Genomic DNA, 23,167 nt, shown 5'->3' with positions numbered 1-23,167 from the left:
TTAATTGGGCAAATCCCAAAGTCCTTCCCTTTCACACAGCAAACTGTCTATTCCACATGACTTTGCATTTTCAATTCAGATCGGTTGCACAACACGGTTTCAGTGAAACGATTGCAACCATCTTCGCTCCCCCTTTGTAGTCATGCATGGTTTGCATCACCCATAAAACCCGAGTCTAATGCAACCATCATTCTGCAGCCAGAGTTCATTGTTTCTTCCTCCCACCCCCGGCGATCTGTCGAAGGGGAGGCGGGGGCACCTTTCCCCCAAAAAACTATCAAGATCTGTGCAGTACGGTTGGCCCTGATTCTCACCCATCCACCAACCAGAAAAAACAACAACACCCGACTCTAAAACCAGCACCACCAAAGTTATGCTAGCGAACAAAAAGCCGCAAAATGCAAAGTCATGCTGGCGCAGCAGCTACGCCGGCTGGCAGAAGAGCCGCGAAGGAGGCGCCAACCGACAAGTTCTTCGGCTTCGTACTCTCGCGAGAGTTGAGAAGGTATAAAACAGAAGGGGCACTGCCTGCAGGGCTGGATCTTTTTTTGTTTCGAGCCGGGAGCGGCAAGCAAGAAGATATTTGAGGAAGCAGTTAATTTCGCATTAGGTAAAACATACCTCTCTCCGCCGTCCAAAATGAGTATCTGGGCGAGGGCAGGGCTGGCCTGCAGTTAATACATGATTTGTTCGTTTGCGGTAATAGAATGTGCTTATTAATAGTATTTGAGATCTGCTGTTTTGTGTGTCGAAAAAATTGTAGACGGTTTCCCGATGGAGATCTCTCTCTCTCTCTCTCTCTCTCTCTCTCTCTCTCTCTCTCTCTCTCTGTGTGTGTGTGTGTGTGTGTGTGTGTGTGTGTAACTTAGCTGGGCTCTATTCCGCGGCGCTTGGTAGCCCAACAGGTGGAGGGAGAGCTGAGCTGAGTTCAGTTTCCTGCCTTGATAGAGCTTCAGTTCGTTTTTCAGCGCCTCGAAGGTCTTTGCCTCGGTTTCCTGGCTCAACAAAAGATCCCGGTGTAAAAGAGGCTCGGAAGTTGGCAAGTGCAGCCTGCAGGGTGGGAAAAAGCTCTCGGTGCGACCGGCGACCGAGCTATTAAGTGAAATTGCTTTATTAAGTCAATGAACTTCAAAGGACGTCGCGGTTCTCGCCGTGCATGCTGCTGTTGGGTTTGCCACCGGCTCCTTCCGCTGGTCGTTTCAATGAGCTGATGGTCGGTTTAGTTGGGCGTGAAGCTGCATTTATCTTGGTAGGGAGAGAAGTTGGGATGCTTGGACACAAAACAGGGAATTTGGGAGTTGGAAGGCTGCTGCCTCCGTGGGTTAGGGGCCGTTGTCTTGTGTTCCACGAGAGATGGCATTTTAAAAATTAATTATACAGTAAGGTCGAAGTTGTACCTGGGCTCAGGTACATGAAAGGTGCTACTGAGCTCCATGGAGTTTAGCGAATGAACAGTGTGCAAGAGAGTTGAAATGGGCGAAGGCTAGCTACCGTAGTTATGAACGAGTTTCCTCTTATCGGTTTCATTTCCATACAATTGCGTAATGGAAAACTAAACCGTTTAGTTAACTGCATTGATTTGAGTAGTGTTGCTATTATTTTTGGCATTGAGTATTGGGGTTAAGATGATCATCTGGAACTCTGATTTTTAAACCGTTGCCTGTTTTGGGATGTAATAAGTTTATACTTGGAATACTTCTTGTGCATTACACAGTTAATCTCAAGGCTTACTTTTAACATAACACAGCTGTTATTTTCTTATGCTAGAGCCAAGTTGTATGGGGAACAGAGTTAGAAACTGAGATGTGAAAGCCTGAGCTAAATGGCACCTTAAACCTAGGTTATGGGTGCAACAACAGAATGTTTAGGCACACTTTTTTATAACAAGAATACAAAGCTGAAAATGAATGAACTGCAGCTAAAATATTACAGTATGTTCATTTTTCATACGGTCTAGTTCTTGCCCTAATATTCTTAAGAGGGTCTCTTCTCCAGTCTTCAGAGAGTAGCTAGAAGTGGAGAGGCAGAAAAAGGTCCTCCTTTCCTTCCACTCTGGATTTTTATTCTGAAGTCTTAGGTGCAGTATTGCGCCCAGAGCTCAAAAACTGCTTACCCTAATGAAATTCCCTGTCACAAAATGCGCCTAGAACAATAGGAGTTTCTAACACTGGTGGGGAACTACTAAAGCCACTAAAATGTATTGTTGTTTAAAATTCCTTTTTAAATGTTTTGGCCCAAGGGTCACATTCAAACATCTGGGGGCTGTACACGCTTTCACATACACATGCATGCACACAGAGTCAGACAACCCTCCCTATGCAGCTGATCCAGGCAGATCACCTGAAGGAGAATTATTGCTCCTCATGTGGCTATCAGATTGCTCCTTTGGGAACTGGTTGCAACCACCCTTATTAAACATGCTTAGAATGCATATTTCACATTACTTTTAATTTTATATTTTAATGGTTTTGCATTTTATTATATACTTACAGTATTGTACCTCACCTTGATACTTTAGCAGGTGGTTTTATAAATATACTTTTATAAATAATTTTAGTCTAAAGGGTACAGTTTTCCACTCCCCAACCCAGTTCTACATCTATTTTTTTTTTCATTTTGCCCCTGCTGCCCCATGGGTGATGGTGGGAAGGGGAAAAATGCTTGTGGGAGGGTTGGATTAGGCCCTGAAGTGGAGAATAGCCACTCTTGTTCTACATAATGCTGTTAAGTTTCATGTTCCTATTAGTATAGATTTTCCCTTGAAGTGTCTCTCGTTTACCAATATAAAAACTTAGTTGGTCTTTAAGGTGCTGCTGGAAGGAATTTTTTTATTTTGTTTCGACGGTGGAGCAGACTTCCTTGGGAGGTTGTGGACTCTTCTTCCTTGAAGGTTTTTAAGTGGAGGTTGGGTGCCCATCTGTCATGGATGCTTTAGTTGAGATTCCTGCACTGCAGGGGGGGTTGGACAAGATGACCCTTGGGGGTCTCTTGCAACTCTACAGTTCTGTGATTCTGTGAATAAAACACAATTGATACATTTACACTTGGCTGAGCACTTCCCTCAGTATCTTTCCAGTTTGCTTAAAGATGGCAGGATGCACACATCTAATATTTTTCTGCTCTGTTGCGACAATTAATGTTGGCATTTAAAGGTGATTGGTATGTACGCTTGAGTCACATGAGATCTTAAAAAACTATGCTAATGCAATGTGATGCTTGGCTGCAACCACAGTAGAAAATTAGGTTGTGTTAAGGTTCATATATTTAAAATTATGTGGCAATATAAACTTAGTTGAAGTACATACTTTTAAATGAATTTCAGGCTGCATGCATGATGACATTTGGCCTTGCTCATAATTATTTTATGCAAACCTTTGGCAGAGGGGCCCTATGACTCCTATTGAGACTTTATACTCTGCAGGTAGGTAGCCGTGTTGGTCTGACGTAGTCGAAACAAAATAAAAAAATTCCTTCCAGTAGCACCTTAGAGACCAACTAAGTTTGTCATTGGTATGAGCTTTTGTATGCATGCACACTTCATACTCTGCAGTTCAACTTTGGTGGGTGGGGCCGCTTTCCTTTGCCCGTGTAGTTTGAAATCAAAGAGTATGGGCGTAGCTTGCTTGCCTGAAATAACCTCTTGAGCTGAGGGTTCCCCAATGCTGCAGAGTAGATACTGAAGGGTAAAAGTAGAGTTTACTTACTTGTACCCATGGAGTTTGTAACTCAGCAGATACTGCTTAAATTAAAGCATGTGGAACATTTAACATCTGCTTTGTGTGCTACATCGATTGTGTTTTTAAAAAGTATTGAATACTGTATACAGATAGTGAAGGTTCTTTTCCCTTTGGTCCAAATACTGAGGTAATGAAATAGTTGTCTTGGCATTTAAAGGTTATTGGTATATCTTGGCAAACCTGCAGTAGTTCTGTTCAGTCTGGCACATTCTAAATTGTATTTTAAATGTATGCTAAACTTTTGCTAATCGGTTTCCTCTTCTGGGGTGGGTCAACGTAAAAGCCACAGAAACTAACAAGTTCAAACTTTCTCCAGCTCCAGTCAGAATGTCAGCAGGAGAGGCTCACATTGGGAAGCCAGCCCCAGACTTTCTGGCCACGGCTGTAATGCCAGATGGGCAATTCAAAGAAATCACACTCTCTCAGTACAAAGGTAAGTGCAATAAAGCATGTTGCATTTGTATTTGTTGGCAAGGGGTTACTGAGGTACTGATAAATATGTGACATGTATAAAACGCTAACTTACTGTCTGGACTAACAACATAACCTTCTTTGGCTCTGAAGTGGAAGTTTTGTTGGCATTCACAAAAATGCATTGGATAGTATTCCAAATGCTATGGTCCATGGGGTCACGAAGAGTCGGACACGACTAAACGACTAAACAACAACAAAGTATTCCAAATAAGTCCTCAGAAAGTTACTAACACCTGCATGTAGGTACTCTATTCTGTTCTACCGTAGTATGTATGTTGTCCTTGCATGTGTCACTTCTGCTAGCTTGGAAGAAAATAGTTATGACTTTTAATTGCAGCACTTCTTTTGTATACAGTATTTGGAGATCAAGGAGAGAAGAGAGCATGGGTGGGGAACCTTCAGCCTACAGTCCAAACTAGGCTCACTAGGATGATTTTCTTAAACCACACCCACCTGCCCCATATGTGACCTCGGGTGTGGCAGATGCCCAGGGAGTTCAATCCTGCTTTGTGATATATATCTATATCTACCTATCTAACTATTTATCTCTATTCCCCCCCCCCTTAGCGGGCCAACTCACCTGTCAAATCAACTGGTGCCAGTATGACATCAGATGACTGACAAGTAAGGTGATCGTGTGCAAAGTTTGCTAGCTATGGTGGCAGAATATAAACAACCGGCCTGCCATGCCAAAAAAAGGCTCCTCACCTCTGGGGTAGAATGCCACAAAGCTATTAATGTACTTTGAAATCAGAAATTTTGACTTTTGAATTGCTTCTAGCTTTGCTATGATGGAGATCTTCATGTAAGAGATTAACTTGTTAACTTCTTCACCAGGGAAATACGTTGTGTTCTTCTTCTATCCACTTGACTTTACCTTTGTCTGCCCAACTGAGATCATTGCATTCAGTGACAGGTCTGAGGAGTTTAGAAAAATAAACTGCGAAGTGATTGGTGCTTCCGTTGACTCTCACTTTTGCCATCTTGCCTGGTAAGAATATTTGGACCTCAGCCTTTTTATTCTCTGGGGGTTTCCTACATTAATAGTTATAAGCCTGTTAAATGGGTGAAAGAAGCAGCTACCAACAAGTGACTATTGTCAGCTATTTCTCCCCCCCCCCCCAAGCCTCATGTCCTGTGCAAGAGGGAGAAAACACCATCCTGCTCACAAATCAATTTGTACTAGAAAGGGGGTTGGTTCAGGGTTTTGTGCCCGACCCTTCACAATCCTGTTCTGATCTGGTCCTGTAGCTTTTTAAGTGTAGTCATCTTAAGTCCCTGAACTCAAGCAGCTTGAGCTGTAACCTTAGACCCAATGAAGCTGCTTGCTCTGGCCATTATGGTAAGAATGGTAAGAACCATGTGGGTTTCCTTTATTGGATATTGTAAGAACAGTGTGGGACCGGGCCACTAGGAAGCTGTTCCCACACCACTCCAGTAACAAGGATTGGGACTTGAAACTAACACATGAAACTAGACAGGCAATCTCCTGTGCTTTAGATATTCTGCTGCAGTTGAATGTGTAAGTGTACAGAAGGACAAGGATATTATTGAAATACTAACCTGATTTATAAAATGCCTTTCCTCTTCTTGTTAACAGGATCAACACACCCAAAAAACAGGGTGGACTAGGCTGCATGCGCATTCCCTTGGTGTCTGACACAAACCGTGCAATTTCTAAAAAGTATGGAGTACTAAAAGAAGATGAAGGCATTTCCTACAGGTAAAGTTACCATTGCAGCCTCTTAGTGACTTGTGACTTAGTGACTTGTGGTATATAGAGCACTGCATGATAAAGGTTCCAAAAGATAAAACTTAATTGGAGGGAGAAGCCCACAGAAAATAAGTAACTCAAGTTTTGAGTCAACATGCACACTTTACTAGCCCTGTTAATAAGGCTGCCCTTAATTATGCATGTCCTTTTCACTGGGAGGAGGACAGTGTCTGTGAAAGGCATCGGAGCGAAGCCCAGCCTCCCCGAAGGTATCCGACGCTCCGATGCCTTTGGGGAGGTTTGGCCTTCGCTCCGATGCCTTCGGGGAGGCCGGGCCTTCGCTGCGGGCCTCCAGGAGGCATCGGAGCGAAGGCCCGGCCTCCCCGAAGGCATCGGACACTCAGTAGACCTCCGGCACCTCGGTTTACTAACTTCCGGGTTAGGATAGTTCGTAAACCGAAAGTTTGTAAACCGAGGTGTTCGTAAACCGAGGTACCACTGTATCTTGTAACAAAAGTTTGAACATTCAAATTAGAAGTCTCTTGAAGGGTGAAAGGTAAAGAGGCCATATGTAGGAAGTTTTACCACATTCCTTTATGAATTCTATATAGGTTTTAGTGCTTGGAATTGCAAATGATTCTCCATATAGTTTTGCTTTTAATTCATATATAGGGTGGAAGTTGTACCAGATCTTAAGAGAACTGGTTTTGATGTTTTCAGAAGAACTAAAATGATACAGAACTTGGTATTGAATGCTACCTTGTAGTTTTGTACTCTGCCACAATACATTCGTGTGTGTGTCTGTCTTCTCTCTTTAGGGGCCTCTTTATCATTGATGATAAGGGAATCTTGCGCCAGATCACAATAAATGATCTCCCTGTTGGTCGCTCAGTTGATGAAACACTCCGGCTAGTTCAGGCTTTTCAGTTTACAGACAAACATGGAGAAGGTAAGACTGTCAAGTTCAGGCTAGGCAAGCATGAACTGCAGTAAGTTTCTCAGTGAAAAAGAAGGATGCACTTAACAGTTCATGATGTACTCCTGTATCCTATTGCCTGCAAAAGGGGTTACTATGTGTAAAGAACCATAAATGTGAAAATCTAGGACTATAGTTCTCTAAAACAGTATCTCATTGATAAAAAAAATCCAGTTAGAATCTACCCTGACCAGAACAGTTAAAACAGAAACATGTATTTACTTAAGGAACATAACGTTCAGGACTGTGTACAGACTGTTCTAATTTTCATAATGTCTGTCCTTTTCTACACATGCCTCTCATTGGCTCTCTAATCTCATTCCCATTTCATTCATTCCCTCAAAGTGGCTCTTTTTCAATGACACATAATACTAGTCTTTTGCTCTCAACTCTGACCCATATTCCATCCAATCCCCTTCTCTTGTCATTATTTCAGTCTTCTGTTGCTGTCAGGCATTTATTTGGCTAGTATTTTATATACATAAACTGTGAATCACTTTGGTTTTTCCAAGAGGCAGCTGTCATGTACAACCCAGGTACACAATTGCATCAAGAAGCCCATCTGTAGGAGAGGTGGGGTGGTGACTGCTGCTAGCTCCAGAAGTTAGTCAAATAGATGACGTAACTTGTAGTGATCCAAGTCATCTTGTGTGAAGTCTAGTGATGGACATAACAACTTAGTTCTTTGCATGCTGTTTTCGGTCTGTATTCCTGGAGTCACTTAAAAGGTAATATTATTATCTCCTCAGTGTGTCCTGCTGGCTGGCATCCTGGGAAAGACACTATCAAACCTGATGTTCAGAAGAGTAAAGAGTACTTCTCCAAGCAGAAATAAATGCGCTGTTTGATTGTTTTTTTTGTACAAGGCATCTATTCTGTAACCTATATAAGTAAAAGCAGACCTGTACTTGTCATTCCCTTTATTTTTAATAGTAAAATTATTGTGAGCTAACTGGTTTATAGTTCAGATGCCATTTATCAATCCAATTTACGTTGCTAGGACAGCTTTGGAGTAAATGGATTATGTATTGAAACATTGGTCAGTACTTAATAGCTATTGTTAATAGTATACTGTATGTTACTATTCATGAAGAGCTGGACACGACTAAACGACTAAACAACAACAACAACATACTGTATGTTCTTTTGATCAGAACCAGGAAAGGGAAATTGCTCCTTGTGCTAATGTGGATAAAAAGGACCAGTACCATGTATATGATTGGCCTAGGGATGCATGTAGAACAGTCGGTTTTTCTGATGTTTTGTACTGTCATTAAACTCGGGGAAAATCAGATTTTTATGTATCTAATTAATTGGGTGATCTCAGTATAGCAGGAACATGCAATAGCTCTTCTGAAAGGGCATAATTTCTGTTAGAAAGCTTAAGTCTTTGTCCTCCTTTGAGGGGAGATGGTATTTCTGAGCTGGGTGTGAAAAGATAATCAAATACATATCAACATGTAAAAACCCTAAGCTTTATGCAACACCTGCTGCATAGACTTAGTTAACCATGTTGCCAAACAGATGCTTCAGCCTTCAGTCTAATAACTCATGACTTACAGACCTTCACTATCCAAAACCTGAACCGCAAGCCCAAAATCATCCATTGATCTTACTCCTTGCATAGTCCTAATTGCCCTCCTATCAGTACTGGCTCTGATATGGTCCTCTCCCTCTCACAACATTTTGTGTACTTACGCAGATCTGTAATTTCTCCACATTATTTATTTTCTGATTCTAAGAGTATGAACTGCCAAGCCATAGAAAAAAATCATGGCAGTATATACAGTACAATAAAACAACATAAAATACAAATCAAATTACCAACAAGGAATCAAACTAATAATCTAAAAATGACTGGAGAAAGCAACTTTTATCGGTGACAAATTATCAAAAGTGGTATGTCTGAAACGCTGTTCCAGAGCACCTGTGCTGCTACGCTAAACTTTGGTTCTTGTAGAAACTACATCTGTGTCAGGAGGGCTTCTTCAGATGAGTGCAATGATCTGGCTGGTTTATAAGGGATAAGGTGGCCATTCAGGTAACCTGGTAGATGTTTAGAAGCATTGGGGATGTGAAGGTACCATGAGAGACCCACTAGTAGAAATGCCAGGGATTTCTAGTCCTCCAGAGTCATTCTCTGAAAGGTCCTGCAGAAAGGAACGGAACCAGTGAAGTACAGTTCCACAAATCTCCACCCAAGACGGCTGGTCCAGGTGGGTACCATGATTGTTGTCAAAAAAAGAGTGAGCTGCAGGGTCACACCCTCCTGCGTCTCATGTGATCAAGGTCATCCATCAGGACCACTACTGCTGACTAGGTCCTGAAACACGAAGCCAGACTCAGGTGGATCAAGATGACATGTTTCACACCTGCGCTCAGTAAATTGGAGGATCAACCCACTTCCCAGAAATATGAAAGGAGTAAATACGATATATAAATTGATCAAATAGCATCTTAAACTTCCAGTACCTGTCCAAGCATTAGAATACAAAAGAGCTGCCAAAAGTGCTTGATCTTGAGAATCCATTCAGGTTGAACATCCTGCAATTTAGGGGGTTTCCTAAGAAAGCGGGAAACAGTACTTGCTGCACTAACTGACAGAACCCACAATGTGGCACTGCCTCCTAACATTAGGAAATGTCCCCACAAGGCACTAAACTAAAAGGCTTGATCATCTAAGATTGCAGAGCATCAATTATGGTGATACTCAAATACATCCTATAGCTGGGATCCTCTTTTAAATTGATAACGTCAAGTGGATTAATACAGTAAGGATTACTAGCAGACTGCTGGTTAATTCAAGGTGCCTTCTTCTGAGGCAGTCCCTTCACTTTATCCCCCTTGCCCTGCTTCTTTGGATGGCTCTAAGACAGGCATCCCCAAACTTCGGGGATATTGTTTAAAATGATGGTTTGAAATAATGTCTTAAACTTTTCTGAGCTCCTCATAAAATGAATATCATTGTAAACCAGAAGCATACTGCTTTGAATGAATTATTTGATAAATGAGTTTTATACTTGGGAATTACATATGAGGACTCTTGCTTATACAACAGATGGTGAAAGATTCAAAGCACAATCCTATGCATTCATATCCAGAAGAAAATCCTAGTGATTTCAGTGTGCATGTAAGATTTTACACTCTAATCAGTATGTATAAGATTGCAAACTTAAAGAATAACCAATCATGGCCTATCTATAGGGAATGACTCTTAAATAAGTTTTAGAAACTTATTAGCATGTTGGATTTTATTATGTATCACTTATGTAAATACTCCTGAATATTGTATGAACATAACATTACAATGGAAGCAATTACTCTACATGTGTAAACTTTAAATGTGCCAGACCATTTTCTATAAATGAGTTTCTACAGCACCATTAGACATTTTCCTCTTGTTTCTGTCAGTCTTATACATTCATGCATGAATTAATTGAATAATGAAGCCAGTTAACATAACCCTTCTGAATTCGCTAGATAACCTTTTGTTTCTTTTTACTTCACTGCCCAACAGGGGAAAGTGGATTGGGCAGAGAAAGTGTACTTAAGAGGCATTAAAGCATATTTACCCCTCAGCTGCCCCCTCCTTTGCTGATTAAAGTCTAATGCTGTCCCACTTTTGAGGCTTCCAACAGAAGTACTACATCTCCTGAAGGCAGCCCATAGTGTGAATTCCATGGAGAAATAGACATGGACACAGCCTCTCCTTCCCTTCTCATCTCTCTCTCTCACACACACCATTCTGCTTTTCATTCTCTAGCTGATCCCTCAGATGAACAGGGTTAAAGGGACTCTAGAGCAAATGACAGTGTTAAGCAGAAGATAAGGCAGCTGTACAGATGTTTACACAACCTCATGGTCCTTGGTGCTAGTCAAGTAAGAGACAAGCTTATGGGTGCAAATGCAGGGGGAATTGTAAATAGAGCTTACATGAAGGGAGGGAGGAAGGAAGGAGGGCTGTTCCTCACAGAATGTAGCCTAGCAAATTTTATCACTCCTCTGTCTGTGTGCTACACTACCCACCCTGTAGACTTGTGTTAAGGCAAAGAATCAGAAGGGTAAGGGGATCCGAACCCTCCTTCCACTCAGTACTTATTTTTCCGTAGTTCCGTGCCAAAATGCTTCCCATCCAGTCAAAGTCACTTCTAATATTGGAGCTCATCCATGGAGAAAAAATATTGGAGGGGAAGATGTTAACATCAATAATATTGTTACTGCTTCCCTCTGGAGAGCTTTGACAATAAAAAAAACTATGGGAAAGACTTTGCTGTTCTACCAACTCTACCCTAAATGTTAAGGCTCCTTTAACTGAGCGTCTATTTGATTTGATTCTGTAATCATGTAGTCAAACAAAACCCTAATGCAATTTAGTACCAAGGCAAAATACATGTAATAATAATAAAAAAATTATTATTTGCACCCCACCCATCTGACTGGGTTGCCCCAGCCTCTCTGGGCTGCTTCCAACATATATAAAAACATAATTAAACATTACAAAACTTCCCTATGCAGGGCAGCCTTCAGACATCTCCTTTCTCCATTTGCAATGGGACTGCATCCTCTACCATGCCTGAGGGCAGCAGGGGAGGCTGTGTGTGGCATAGGCAGTTCTCTCTTCCAACATCTTGCCTCCATTTTATCCCCTTAGCATCTACCACCTGTGGTGGTTGCTTCACTCTGCCAGCCTTGTCCATCAAAAAGAGACTACATCTGCAATGCTATACCCACATACTTGGCAGTAAGTGCCATAGAACTCAAATGAGGCTTTATTCTGAGTAGGCATATACACAGGCAAACTATAAGAGATTTTCTGGCTGCTGCAAACAGAGAGGCCAGTTTAAAGAGGATCTTTAGCAAATATTTGCCCTGCATGTTAGATGAGATTAGCATCAAACATGATAATAAAAGTCTTGCTCCAGTTTTGCTGTGAACCTGTGGACTCTGCTGCAAATGTAAGCAAACAGGACATGACGCAAAGGAGTTTAGTTTGGATAATGGGAGCTGTGGGCTGGGGCAGAGGGCATCAGGAAAGCTGGATCAGAGCCCAAGGCCAGCATTAGGTAGGAATGTTGTTGTCCTAAGCAAAACATTTTGCCCCATCTTTTTTTAGCACTGGTACTACTGAAGGTTTTTTATTTGGTAATAATGGTAATACTGTACATAGAAATAAAAGGAATAGATTATAAATACAATTGGAATGTTAAAAATCAACAACAAGCCAGCCATATAATTACTTTGGTTGGTACAAAACTATCAGCAAGAAAATAGTCTCTTAACAATTAAATTATGACCTAGCTGTTGTAGATTGGGCCTCTGCAGATTTCTGGAGGGGCAGGGATGGTTTCAGCTAGGTATGTACATAAGTAGGAAATGAACTAAAGGAACATAAAAAGGGAAAGGAACAGCATGTGGGAAGGACAGCTAAATCTTTGCATGTCAGTTGGGCAAGTAATCAAATATTACACCAGGTCATAGCTGCTACCATACGGGCTACACGGTGGGGTGGGGATATTGCTTTTGTTTGTTACTATGTTATGTATTGTGGAGAACAAGATTGCTAAGAACATTAAACTAGTTGTTAAGCAACTATGCCTGCAAGTTGAATCACAGTTGCAAGCATTTTATTTAGAGTCCATTGTGCTGGTTATGCCCTGGGTGAAGACGATTAATTATATGACATATTACCAAAAGCTATAAATTATGTTATAGCTCTAATGCATGTATGTTAAGAGTGGCCAGCATGTACAGATATCAGGAAAGTTTTGATATACACAAGGGGATAAATCAATCTGCAGTTAAGTATGCTGTTTACACCAAAGGTGGGTTGTTAACTATAAGCACCTCACTGACAGCCTAATGCCCTTTTATAGCTTTCTAAGTTGGTAGCTATCACCACATCTTGCAGAATTTCAAAGGTTGCCTTATTCCACAAGAACCTCCTGAACTACTAATATTATACCAGGAGGCCCTTCTTCAGATCTCCCCACTTTCAGGGACTGTGGTCGGGTCTTTCCAGTTATACTGCCCTGTCTTTCCTAGAAAAGCTTGCCTGACACCAGCAGCAAGCCTTATTAATATCTGGGGCCAGAAGAAGAGCTGTTTTATTTCCCCAAACCTTTAAGGTATTGTCTCTCTATGTGTGTGTATTGTTACTGTTTCTTTAACAAGCTAACACATAAAGGCACACACCCTGGGCAGGCATGAAATTATATGATGATAAATGTATCCTATAGAACAGAACAAGGATAGGGAACCTCAGGCCCTCCAGAACTCATTATCTGTCCCTTGAGGCTCTCCCCAGGCCACGTCACTGCTTCACACCCTCTTTTTGAGTGGCTGGACTGCGTCGTTGAATTCTGATCATGCTTCTTTGCTTGCCTGGGTGAATAGAGAGGAATGTGTGAGTATGAAGAAACTAGCCTACTGGTACGAAAGGTAAAATTAACTATTGTTGCTTCATTCACTTTGACCTCTGTCCCTGTGCACCACTGGCAGGCGGCCCTCAGAAGGTTACCCAGAAGCAAATGTGGCCCTTGGGCTGAAATAAGTTACTCACTCCAGTCTACAGCATGTGTGAGTGTAATCAGCAGAGTTATAATTTTGAGCTACCTATTATAGATGTTATACCTATGGCTGGTCCTGTAAATTTAAGATTGGTCCCTTTAGCCGCCAGCAGAAATGTAAAAAAAATGAATTGAGGCTTTCAAAGAAATGGCATAAACCTATGAAAAACTGCCACCTATTGCAGTCTAGTCGGCTTTACTAACTAGGGTTACTTTGGAGTAAACAGATTATAGGTGGATACCTATCAGCATTAACAATACAATAAAGAAGACAGATTACACCCTCCCGTAAATATTTGTAGCAGTAGCTTCCTAAAACTGTGGGATGTGGAGGACTTGTACAGTGTGAACCAACTCATTGACTTTCAACAAATAACAGGAACCGGAACCTAAATAAGGACTGCTTAGTATGCCATAAATGCAGATAAACTATGGGGCATCTCTTAAATGTTGAAGGTGAACACTTGTTCTACAATGCTGGGTACTGTCTGAAATAAATGACCCCATTTGTACATTAAGGTATTAAGCAAAGACTTCAAACATGCTCATTTCAGAGAGTTTATTTCCAACATTCTTCCCCAAAAACAGTTTTACTACTTTTAATCAGCAAGCAGTGCATCCCTTTCCATGAATTTTCCTGATACATGGCATTTCCCCCCCTTGTTCAGCTCTCATAGCACTGACAAACTCAACTCTCACCTCAGACTTCTCTGTCTTTCTTACATCTATCAACATACCTGTAAACCTGGCTAATTCTGTCTCATCACTTCCATTCCTACAAACACCAAATGTTCTTTACATCCTTCTTCTTCTTCTTTGGCGATCACTCATAGCTGAGTAAGATCCAGCAACACAACAAATGTCAGTTTTCAAACTAGTAATTTGTGGGCATGGACTTTAATGTACAAAATCTTGAGCCCCAGGCTCAAAGTCAGCCTCAGTCACGTCACCCTCCTGCTAATACCAGTTCTGATCCCCATCCTTCCATCTCCAAGGACATGCTTTTATGTACGGTGTCAGCATGTGATGACAGAAAGTTTACATCACGTGCTTCATTGAGTGCACAAAAGCAGGAAATGCAAAAAGGGGGTCAAAATTGGCTTCCCAAGAAGCTGAGTACCATAGCAGCTCTGTGTTCCTGAGGAAAACAAGATGGCTTCCTTAGGCAGTCCATCACAGAAATGTGATGTATCCAAAAATCTGAGCCCAAGATGAACACCACCTTAAGGCTTGGTGGAACAAAACTGGTGGGTATGAGGTTAATTGGGAGACAGATTAAAAATGAGGATAGAGGTCTCATTGTGGACAAGCAGTTAAACTTTCCAATCACATATATGACACAACAAAAGTTTGTGTTGTGCCCTCTGCTATCAGTTGAGAGACCTTGAACGTTTGTGTTAATTTAGGGAGTGGAACAGTCACTTCCCTTCCCCTGCTGAAAACTGAACCATCATACTTCTTCCTTCTGATGCATGTAAGTTCTTCTTAAAAGCTTGCTTAGTGCTGAGTGTGCTTATGGCTAACTGTTGGGTGTTGCATACACTGAAGTTTAAATCTTTTATGGGGATTCCCTTGTTTGATGCTTCTGTGAGCGATTCTGAGAGTGGAGAACTGGCTGGTGTGTACTACTCAAACCCAAGGCTTTATGGTTGCCGACTCCTCCATGATGTGAATAGTGATGGGCTGTGGGCTTGGTGCTAGGTGCTTCTTGGCTTGGCTCATCGTGATGGTACTTTGGTTCCTCCAGGTGCTTCTCTTTGTGCCCAGATCCCTCAGTTGTCGTCACGTTAGTACTTGCTGTCTTATTCATCTGTGAAGGTAATGAAAGATTCTAGTATATGTACATGTACATACAGAAGGGCTTAGGGTGAAGACAGAAACATATTTTTGAAAATGAAGGTGGATATATATATATCTGAATTGATCTGCATTCAGCCCTTTTTGACAAAATATGTAAACTTCTAAAATAAACTGAGCTCAGAGCAACTTCTACTTTCTGTTTTCAGGAGAAATTGGCTGTGAAGAATGGTGATTGCCATTTAAAAAGTGGTTTTAAAGAATGTGTAAAATAGAAGTTTAAATGAGCAAACATGCTGGATGTATAGGCGTAGAAATGGTTTTTTAAAAGCCCAAAGTTTGAGAGGCAAAAAGCTGCACAGGAGTTTAAGCCAAGTATACCGTATATTCCAGCGTATAAGATGACTTTCTAACCCCCAAAAATCTCCTCCAAAGTCTTATACGCCAGGTACTGCCCCGCTGGTCCGTGAACTGAGCTGCCCGCTCAGCAAGTCCCCTGCGCGCTGCGCTAAACCGGCGCGGGGACTCGCCGAGTGGCACCAGAATCGCGTCCGCAGCTGCGCAGAAGCGATTTCTGATTCTGTGCTGCCCATATCCAACATGTCTGCAGCGCCAGAAATCGCTTCTGTGGAGCTGCGAGGTTTGACAGCGAGCCAGGGAGGAGGGAGAGGAGCAGCTTTGCCGGTGCTGTTGCTCACGAGCTGTTGGCTTGCCAGAGAGTCAGCTGGGGCTTGTCCGCGGCTGCAAGTACATAAAATATAGAGTATGTCCCAAACTCTATATTTTAACTTGAAAAGTGGGGGGCCGTCTTATACGCCCAGTCGCCTTATACGCTGGAATATACGGTATATATATCTCAAAAGAGTGGGGAGGGAAGAAGGATTTATTTCTCCAGATCTGAAAAATCTGCACCCACTGCTGGAAGGAGATCTGTTTGACTTTACTCTCGGTATGGCCGAAATGGCTTAAAACGTATTTACAATATTTTGCTGCATTGGCTATCAGGGCAGCAAAAATCTAAAATCGGCAATACATCAGTCCCACCTTGAGGAATGAACTTTCAGGTTACTGATGCAGCAGGAAGTGACACCACAGGACAAGACAGCAGTTACTATTTCTTCTATCCAAGGAACAATATGCTCCCACTTCAACCTGACACACTTCAACCTGACAAATTAAGGCTGTTAATTTCATTTTTATCTAGAACTGAGGGCAGACAATGGCTACTGGGTGAGCTTCAAGCAGTACATGATGGCAGCAGACCCAGGTCTTGCCCCACCATGTATAAAACAGGAAGGTGGGGTTGACTTTAGAGCAAAAGGGGTGCCTGGGTGAGGGGAACCAAACCTTTCCTGCACTTGATGCCACACAACTTTTGTTCCAAAGTGTTTTTCTCCAAGTTAATCTCACTTTTAGTATCTGAACTCAGCTGGGGAGAAAAGCACTTGGGGGAGGGCATAAAGATGTGTATATGTGAGAAGCTGCAAGTGGGGGGGGGAGTTTAGCATTCCCCCCAACCTGGACCCCTCCACGCTACACTATCTGTGACTGTGGCAGACCTGATGTCCCCCTCTGCAATTTGCTTCTGAGATTTTTATTTCAAGATGGTTTACTTCCTGCCAAGATGAAAGATGCTTTGTGGTATCTCAACATCCTTTCTCCTTGCTTGCTGTAGTGGCCCAATACTGTAGAATATAACACTCCCTTCCACCTTCTCCTCCCACATTCCTGCTGTAAGGCCGATCTGATCAGAAACCTAGAATTCCCAGGCAAAAGTTCAGGATGGGCAAATGAGGAAACGTCTGGCTTAAACAAAATAGTTGAAAAGGAAGTTGATGAGGGGATTCAAGTCCCTACCTCCTGGCTGCTGTTAGAGGGGTACCAGGAACAATTGCCGCAGTAGTCTTTGCTGTGTGTGTACCGCACGGCTGCTTCAACATAGGGCAAGTGCAGAAAGCTGTATGGCAGCTGGATGTGGAAAGCCAGCCTGCTGCACCTGTAAAGCCCAAGAGCCATGAAACAAACGGACATAAATTTAGTGTCAGTAGAGCCTGTAGTCCACTAATTTGCACTAGAAATGAATCTAACCTGGCCTGAAGAATCTGGTTTTCCTCACCAACAGTTGTGAGGCATGATGGTAAAGAGAAACACTTACATCATGGTATGTCCTTTCTTTCCAGATGTGTTCTCAAACAGACTTTTTGATAACACATTCAGGAATCCCGGATTCCATATATCTTACTTTCCTTCCTTCTGCCCAGGCCTGCAGACCCCCATTGGTCTCCCATCATCAGCTGCCTACGGAGCACCCTCTTCTGCCCCCCAGCGCTGCTGATGGGATCCCTGCTGGTGGCAGCAGGGGCTTTCAGCAGTCAAGGAAGGAGCTGGATTGAGCCGGACTGCAGTCCATTGGATCCTGAGATGGTCCCACTGCCAGAACTGGGCTTGTTCCAGGCTCAATTGCTACACCAGCTCCAAGCCAAGCTGGCTCAGTGATCTGCCTTCCCTCCCTTCTGCCCCAGCTGCTATGCACAGCAGTGGCCCTGACTCTCCAAAAACCCCATCAGACTGGGTGGCTGGGGAGTTAGAATTGCTCCCTTAAGCACTGACCTGTCATAGATCAGAAAGTCATCCTTGTCCCCATCTAGAATTTGCCAGACGTCAGGCTCCAGAATCTGCTGCTGGTAAACAGGAACTCCCTCTGGGGCATGCCGTTTGAGCTCCCAGTACATAGCTCTGGAGAAAGGAGTCTTCTCATTCACAATCATGAAGCTGACATTGGTCACTCCTTCAAGGGACAGCTTCCTCTGCAAGCTGCCAAGGCTGATGGGGAGGAAGAACAAGCAACGTTTAGGAAATGCAGTGCACAGATATAGGTTCCAGCCTTTGCCCTCTGCACATACCATGTGGGATATGAGCCTGCACTGCTGGACAGAGGCCCCTTCATTGATCAGTTCACTGGACTTGCCATTGCAGCAGTCCCTGCTACATAGATCCAGCAATAAGTTAAATGATACATATTATGCTTGAGCTGTAATTCACCAGGAAAATTGCAGCCACCTTCTATATGCATGTTATATCTGGCCTGCTGCAGCCCAGGCCTCAATTTTTGATTGTTGAACTGGAGCTTATAGACAACCGGTTCCTTTCTGTGTTTCCTGGTAGAAAGCCTGGGGGCAAATATGTGACCTTAAGAGTTGTGATATTGCCGCTGAAAACCAGATACAGGGTTCCAACACATATCTGACTTTCTAGTCACACCCAGGCCATCTTTTTAAAGCGTGTGACTTTCCCCAAAGAATTATGGGAACTGCGATTTACCCCCTCACAGAACTACAGTTCCCAGCACTCTTAAACTACGGTTCCCATGACTCTTTGGGGAAAGCCACGTGCACCAAATGTATGGTGTGGCTGCGACCTAACAGCCCCTGACTCAGGCAATCTATGAACTATGAACTCACCTGGCGGCCTGCTTGAGACAGAACTGTCAGCTGGCTTTCAACAGTGCCACCACTGTCACTTGGCCCTCCATCCCAGCCATGGGGGCCACTCCATTGATCTTCCAGAGTGGTGCAGGCTGGCATATTCGGGTCCTGTTCTCAGCCACGTCTGCCAGCGTAGCAGCAATTGCCAGGAGCAGCAGCAAGGTTGTTGTGGCTAGGGCTGAATAGCCCATCCTGGCCACCTCCCTTCAGCCTAAAGTAGAAGAGAGCAGCTTAAGACCATAAGAACTTCCCTCAGCAGGCCAGATGCAGCCTCCAAGTCTCAGAAGACTTTCTTCTGAGTAAACATAGGTAAGATTGTCCTACATGGATGCCCTAGTGCCCTGTATTTGAAAGTGACAGTAATGGATGCTTAAAGACACGCTCACATATCAGCTGCCCAGGATTTCAGCTACAGCTACAGCAAGAGTTGTTGCTGCCCTGTGGCTCTCTGGATATTGTTGCAGTACAACTCCCAGCATGGTCATTAAGAACATATGAAGAGACCTCCTGCTGGATCAGACCAAAGACTCATCTAGTCCAGCATCCTGTTCTCACAGTGGCCATCCAGATGCCTAGTGCCACAGCACTCCCTCTATTTGTGATTCCCATTGACTGGTAAGCAGAAGCTTCTCAGACAGTGGAGGTATCCATCATATCTAGTGGTTATGAATAGCCCTGTCCTCCATGAATTTGTCTAATCCTCCTGTCTTGCCAACGGCAAGGTGGTGGTTCTTTTAAAATGAGATTCAGAAGCAGTACAAAATGCACAAGTGAGTGAGAAGTTTAAAGATTTTATTCTGAAACAGCAAGCAAGGTATACATATACCAAGCAAGCACTTCAATCTGCCACTTGGAAGCCCTCAAGAAGCGGCAAAGCGACTCCCCCAGGTAGCCTCAGTTTGCACGGCCCTGTGGCCGATCAATCTGTGCACGAGCTTCAAAGAAACTCTGCCCAAAGCATCCGATTTTATAGATAGCCTGTGTGGCTTCCAAGGCTGGCTATGTGCAGATCATCCATTAGCCACCCCCTCCCAAGGCCTCAGTTTGTCAAAACAATGTCCAGCATCAAATAAGGTACCTAGAATTATCCTCCACAACTGATGAAGGCAGCTGTGTGTAGGGCTTCACCTCCTCCCAAAGTTCTCAGGACATTAAAGACTGTTCTCACAGCATCAAAAAACTTAACAAGAGCAAGGGAGGGGGAAGGAACAGAGGCAGGAAGGCTAACTGTGTCAGATCACTAACTCCTTAATATATTTTGTTTTCCAGGTGCATTTCCCATACACCTCCAAATTAATGGCTATCTCCACATCCTGTGAGAGCAAGTACTTATATAGTACTTCTTTTTGTCCGCCCTGAATTTTCCCATTTTCAGCTTCATTGGATGGCCTAATATTCTGGAAAGACAGAGAACAACTTCTCTCCATCCACGTTCTCTATGCCATACACCTTTTTTTCTCATCTGGAAATCCCCAAATGTTGTAATATTTCCTCATAAGACGGTTGTACCAGCCCTTTGATCATTTTAATTGCTCCGGCCTTTTCTGAAACTTTTCCAACTCTACAGAATATATTTTTAGGTGAGGTGACCAGAATGGTACACAGTATACTCAGTGCTTTTTTTTCTAGAAAAATAGGTGCTGGTACCATGAAGCTGTTACAGTAAGTGCCACACTTTTTAACAACAACAAAAAGAGGTGCTGGTACTGCGTACCCTTGAGTACCCCCCTGGGGGAAGCACTGAGTATGCCTAGTATTGTGTTGTTCCACCATAATTTGAGGAGCAGATAGGGCCAAAGAAGGAGTCTGGCAGCCAAGCAGTCTGGTCTGGCAGACAATGGTGAAGCCAACACAATCTGGACTGAAACATGCCTCAAGAAGAAAGTGGGAACTAAAAATGAATGCAAGCAAATATCTAGACAGGACAAAAGCAATGAAGTAAGCCACAGGCCACAAGGCAATTCACGTACGTAAGTCACATATAGGCACCCTATTGCTTTTAGAGGATATTGGCCCCATTTTACAAGTGGGGCACAGCAATAATTGACTGGCCCTATATGAGTCAGATAACCATGGGAGAGAATGCACAAATAGTTAAACATTAATAAATTAATAAAGTAATTCCCCATGCTGCTTAACAGCTGCAGCTTCCACTTCCTCCCTGCACTTAGAATTTAGGAATACTGTGCATCTGATCATATGTTTTTCACTTGTTACTAAACAACTGCAGTTTTCCTTTCCCTATACATTTATAAATACAAAGCAGGGCTGATGATGTGATGGAATGTTTCCTGTCATAGATGAATGCTCCAGTATAAGTTTTGCTAAAAATTAAGAACTGTTCAAAAAGCAAAGAGAAAAAAAGCACTGTCTTCCTCTGTTGTCAGCAAACTCAGAGCAGAGAATTCTCATGTGCAGCTTACGCAACAAACTGAGCCCCCTGTTTATTGACATTCATCCTGATTTGCTTGCACAAAGCTTACACAGAAGTTAAATTTTAGCTAGTCTTTGCTGAGTATTCATTCTGATTTGTTTGCAGGGTAGTTAGTTATATGACAATTAGCATCCATTCAGATTTGCTTGCAGGGTGTTTATATGCCTTCCCATTAGTCATTTGCTCATTGCACATGTTTTCAGTGCATTCCCCCATCACTTTCCAAACTGCAAAAAGTCTGGTGTTTTTGTGTGAAGTGAATTTGTTGCCCAGAATCCTTTAATGTGCTTTAACTGTGCAAATCTAAATTTCCAACATGTACTTGCATTCCTTCTGCAAGATAGTGGAAGTCCGGAGGCACCGTTAGTTTCTCCCCCACATTTTTTTACAGCTCTGGCTGCATTCACATCTAATGCTAAGCAAAGCCATAGTTTAGTGTGAACTGGCTGCTGGGGATAAGATTACAGCTGCTCCTCTGTGGCCCCTTTAGCTCAGTGGGGTGCAGCACCAAAGCCAAGGGTGGCTTAGAGAGTTGTTTGAGCTTGGGATACTGATGAAGCTCTTGCCTCCTTAACAATTATCTACAGCCAAGATTTGTTACTGGCTACATATTGAGGTTTAGCTACCCAACTGAGCTAAAAAGCCTGGGGAGGAACAAAACAGGTGAAAGCTCCTCCCTGGGAGCCAGCCTGTTTTGCACAGTCCTGGTAAGCCACACACATTAATCACATGGATGAAATCTCAGCAAGAGTCTTGTTGTTTTCCAACACACTGGTTAAAAAAGGACACACACCCAAGCCTTGTTAAACTTGTAAAAACAAGCCACACAATCCCAGCATGATTCAGCCACACCACCCTAATCTCTCAATAAAAATGGTTATTTAGAAAGCCCTTGTTGATCCCAGAAAGCGGCAAAACAGGGAAGGCAATGCCTTTGGTTGAACCAAATCTTGGCAGAATGTTCCCCTCCCCTAATTGTCCTGTGGAACAAGCTTTTGAGTCCACCATCAGAAGCAGTGGCACTTGCATTCTAAAGCTGGTCACAACGTCCCCGTCATCCCCTACTTGCCACCACACAGGCTTTCTGCAATTCCCTCCCATATACTCCTCTCCTTCCCACATCCAAGAAAAACAGCCTTGGGGTGGTGGTAGTAGATTAGGAACAACTCAGAGATCAGATAATGAGGGTGCAGAACTTCATTATGCTTATCTTGGCAAGATTCAAAACCTCTCACAGTCTCACCCACAAAAGGTGGTTCAATCAAAGGTGATTTGACACCTTGCCAATGTTGTGCCTCTCAGGAATCCACCAAGACTTTGTTCTAGGAAGCAGTAGCACAACTTTGCCTTCCTTGTTCGGAAGCTTTCTGCTCTAACTTCATTGTGATAAATATTTCTCATGAGCCTCCCCTCCACAAAGCATATTGACAAACTGCAGAAATTGAACTTAATAGACATTGACACCTGCCTTCCCAACAAGTCTGCGCCAAGAATTCCCAACCAGGTGATACTCTTGCCTTTTCTCAGGTGACTCCAGCTGTTGTTCTACTCCACTCTATGACAGTCCTACTGTAGCTCTGTTCTCTCGGATCTCTTATCCCCAGGCTGGCTGTGGCATACTTTATCTCTCATTCAAGGTCTCTCCACCCAGAAGGGGCTGGGAGAGAGGAGGTGCTTGGCTGGGGGATAGATACACAGATGTCCTTGAATAATTTCAGAGCAGCATGAATTGCGTTTACCACTGCCATACACCCAGCGGTACTTGTTTTTCATTCAGAGACTTCACATTCAGGAACTGAAGAAATACCATGCAGTGCCAGGCCAGGAACACTGGAAAGCATTATGCTTCTGGAAGATGACATGACTGCATCCTGGCAGTTTTCAGTTACATTGAGGAATACATTATTGGTGTGACGAGATGGGCCGCCTTGGTATAAAGCAAAAGGAAGCAATTGTTACAGGCAGTGCTATTTTTCTAGAAAAA

The 23,167-nt window shown here is 43.0% G+C and overlaps 2 protein-coding genes across 3 annotated transcripts; one reads left to right on the top strand and one right to left on the bottom strand.

Moving 5' to 3' along the window:
- Nucleotides 1-555: 555 nt before the first annotated feature.
- PRDX1 (peroxiredoxin 1) lies at nt 556-8,195 on the top strand. Its single transcript, XM_035122562.3, has 6 exons — nt 556-610; nt 4,054-4,170; nt 5,049-5,202; nt 5,812-5,934; nt 6,744-6,874; nt 7,651-8,195. Exons 2-6 carry the CDS (start codon nt 4,065-4,067, stop codon nt 7,734-7,736), a joined length of 600 nt encoding a protein of 199 aa, XP_034978453.1. The 5' UTR covers nt 556-610; nt 4,054-4,064; the 3' UTR covers nt 7,737-8,195.
- A 5,816-nt stretch (nt 8,196-14,011) lies between these two features.
- On the bottom strand, nt 14,012-22,779 carry LOC118088656 (selenoprotein Pb-like). 2 transcript variants are annotated; one of them, XM_035122560.3, is made up of 5 exons: nt 22,652-22,779; nt 18,726-18,960; nt 17,875-18,087; nt 17,122-17,260; nt 14,012-15,277 (listed from the first exon to the last, which is right to left on the bottom strand). In XM_035122560.3, the coding sequence occupies exons 2-5, from the start codon at nt 18,938-18,940 to the stop codon at nt 15,026-15,028; spliced, it is 819 nt and encodes a 272-aa protein (XP_034978451.2). In that variant the 5' UTR covers nt 18,941-18,960; nt 22,652-22,779; the 3' UTR covers nt 14,012-15,025. The 2 variants fall into 2 exon arrangements, with proteins under 2 accessions (XP_034978451.2, XP_034978452.2); XM_035122561.3 differs by having other exon boundaries at nt 22,701-22,779.
- Between the last annotated feature and the right edge of the window lie 388 nt (nt 22,780-23,167).

The sequence above is a fragment of the Zootoca vivipara genome, chromosome 7 (assembly GCF_965207765.1).
Source record: "Zootoca vivipara chromosome 7, rZooViv2.hap1.1, whole genome shotgun sequence".
NCBI classification, from domain to species: Eukaryota; Metazoa; Chordata; class Lepidosauria; order Squamata; family Lacertidae; genus Zootoca; species Zootoca vivipara.
Note: the sequence above shows the minus strand (reverse complement) of the source record. Positions and strands in the feature narration are given on the sequence as shown.

Bases quoted from the DNA above. Each gene is read 5' to 3' on its own strand.
- PRDX1 (XM_035122562.3), top strand. From the start codon at position 4,065: ATGTCAGCAGGAGAGGCTCACATTGGGAAGCCAGCCCCAGACTTTCTG. The intron at 5,203-5,811 runs GTAAGAATATTT...TCTTGTTAACAG, and splicing joins CACTTTTGCCATCTTGCCTG to GATCAACACACCCAAAAAAC. The intron at 6,875-7,650 runs GTAAGACTGTCA...TTATCTCCTCAG, and splicing joins TACAGACAAACATGGAGAAG to TGTGTCCTGCTGGCTGGCAT.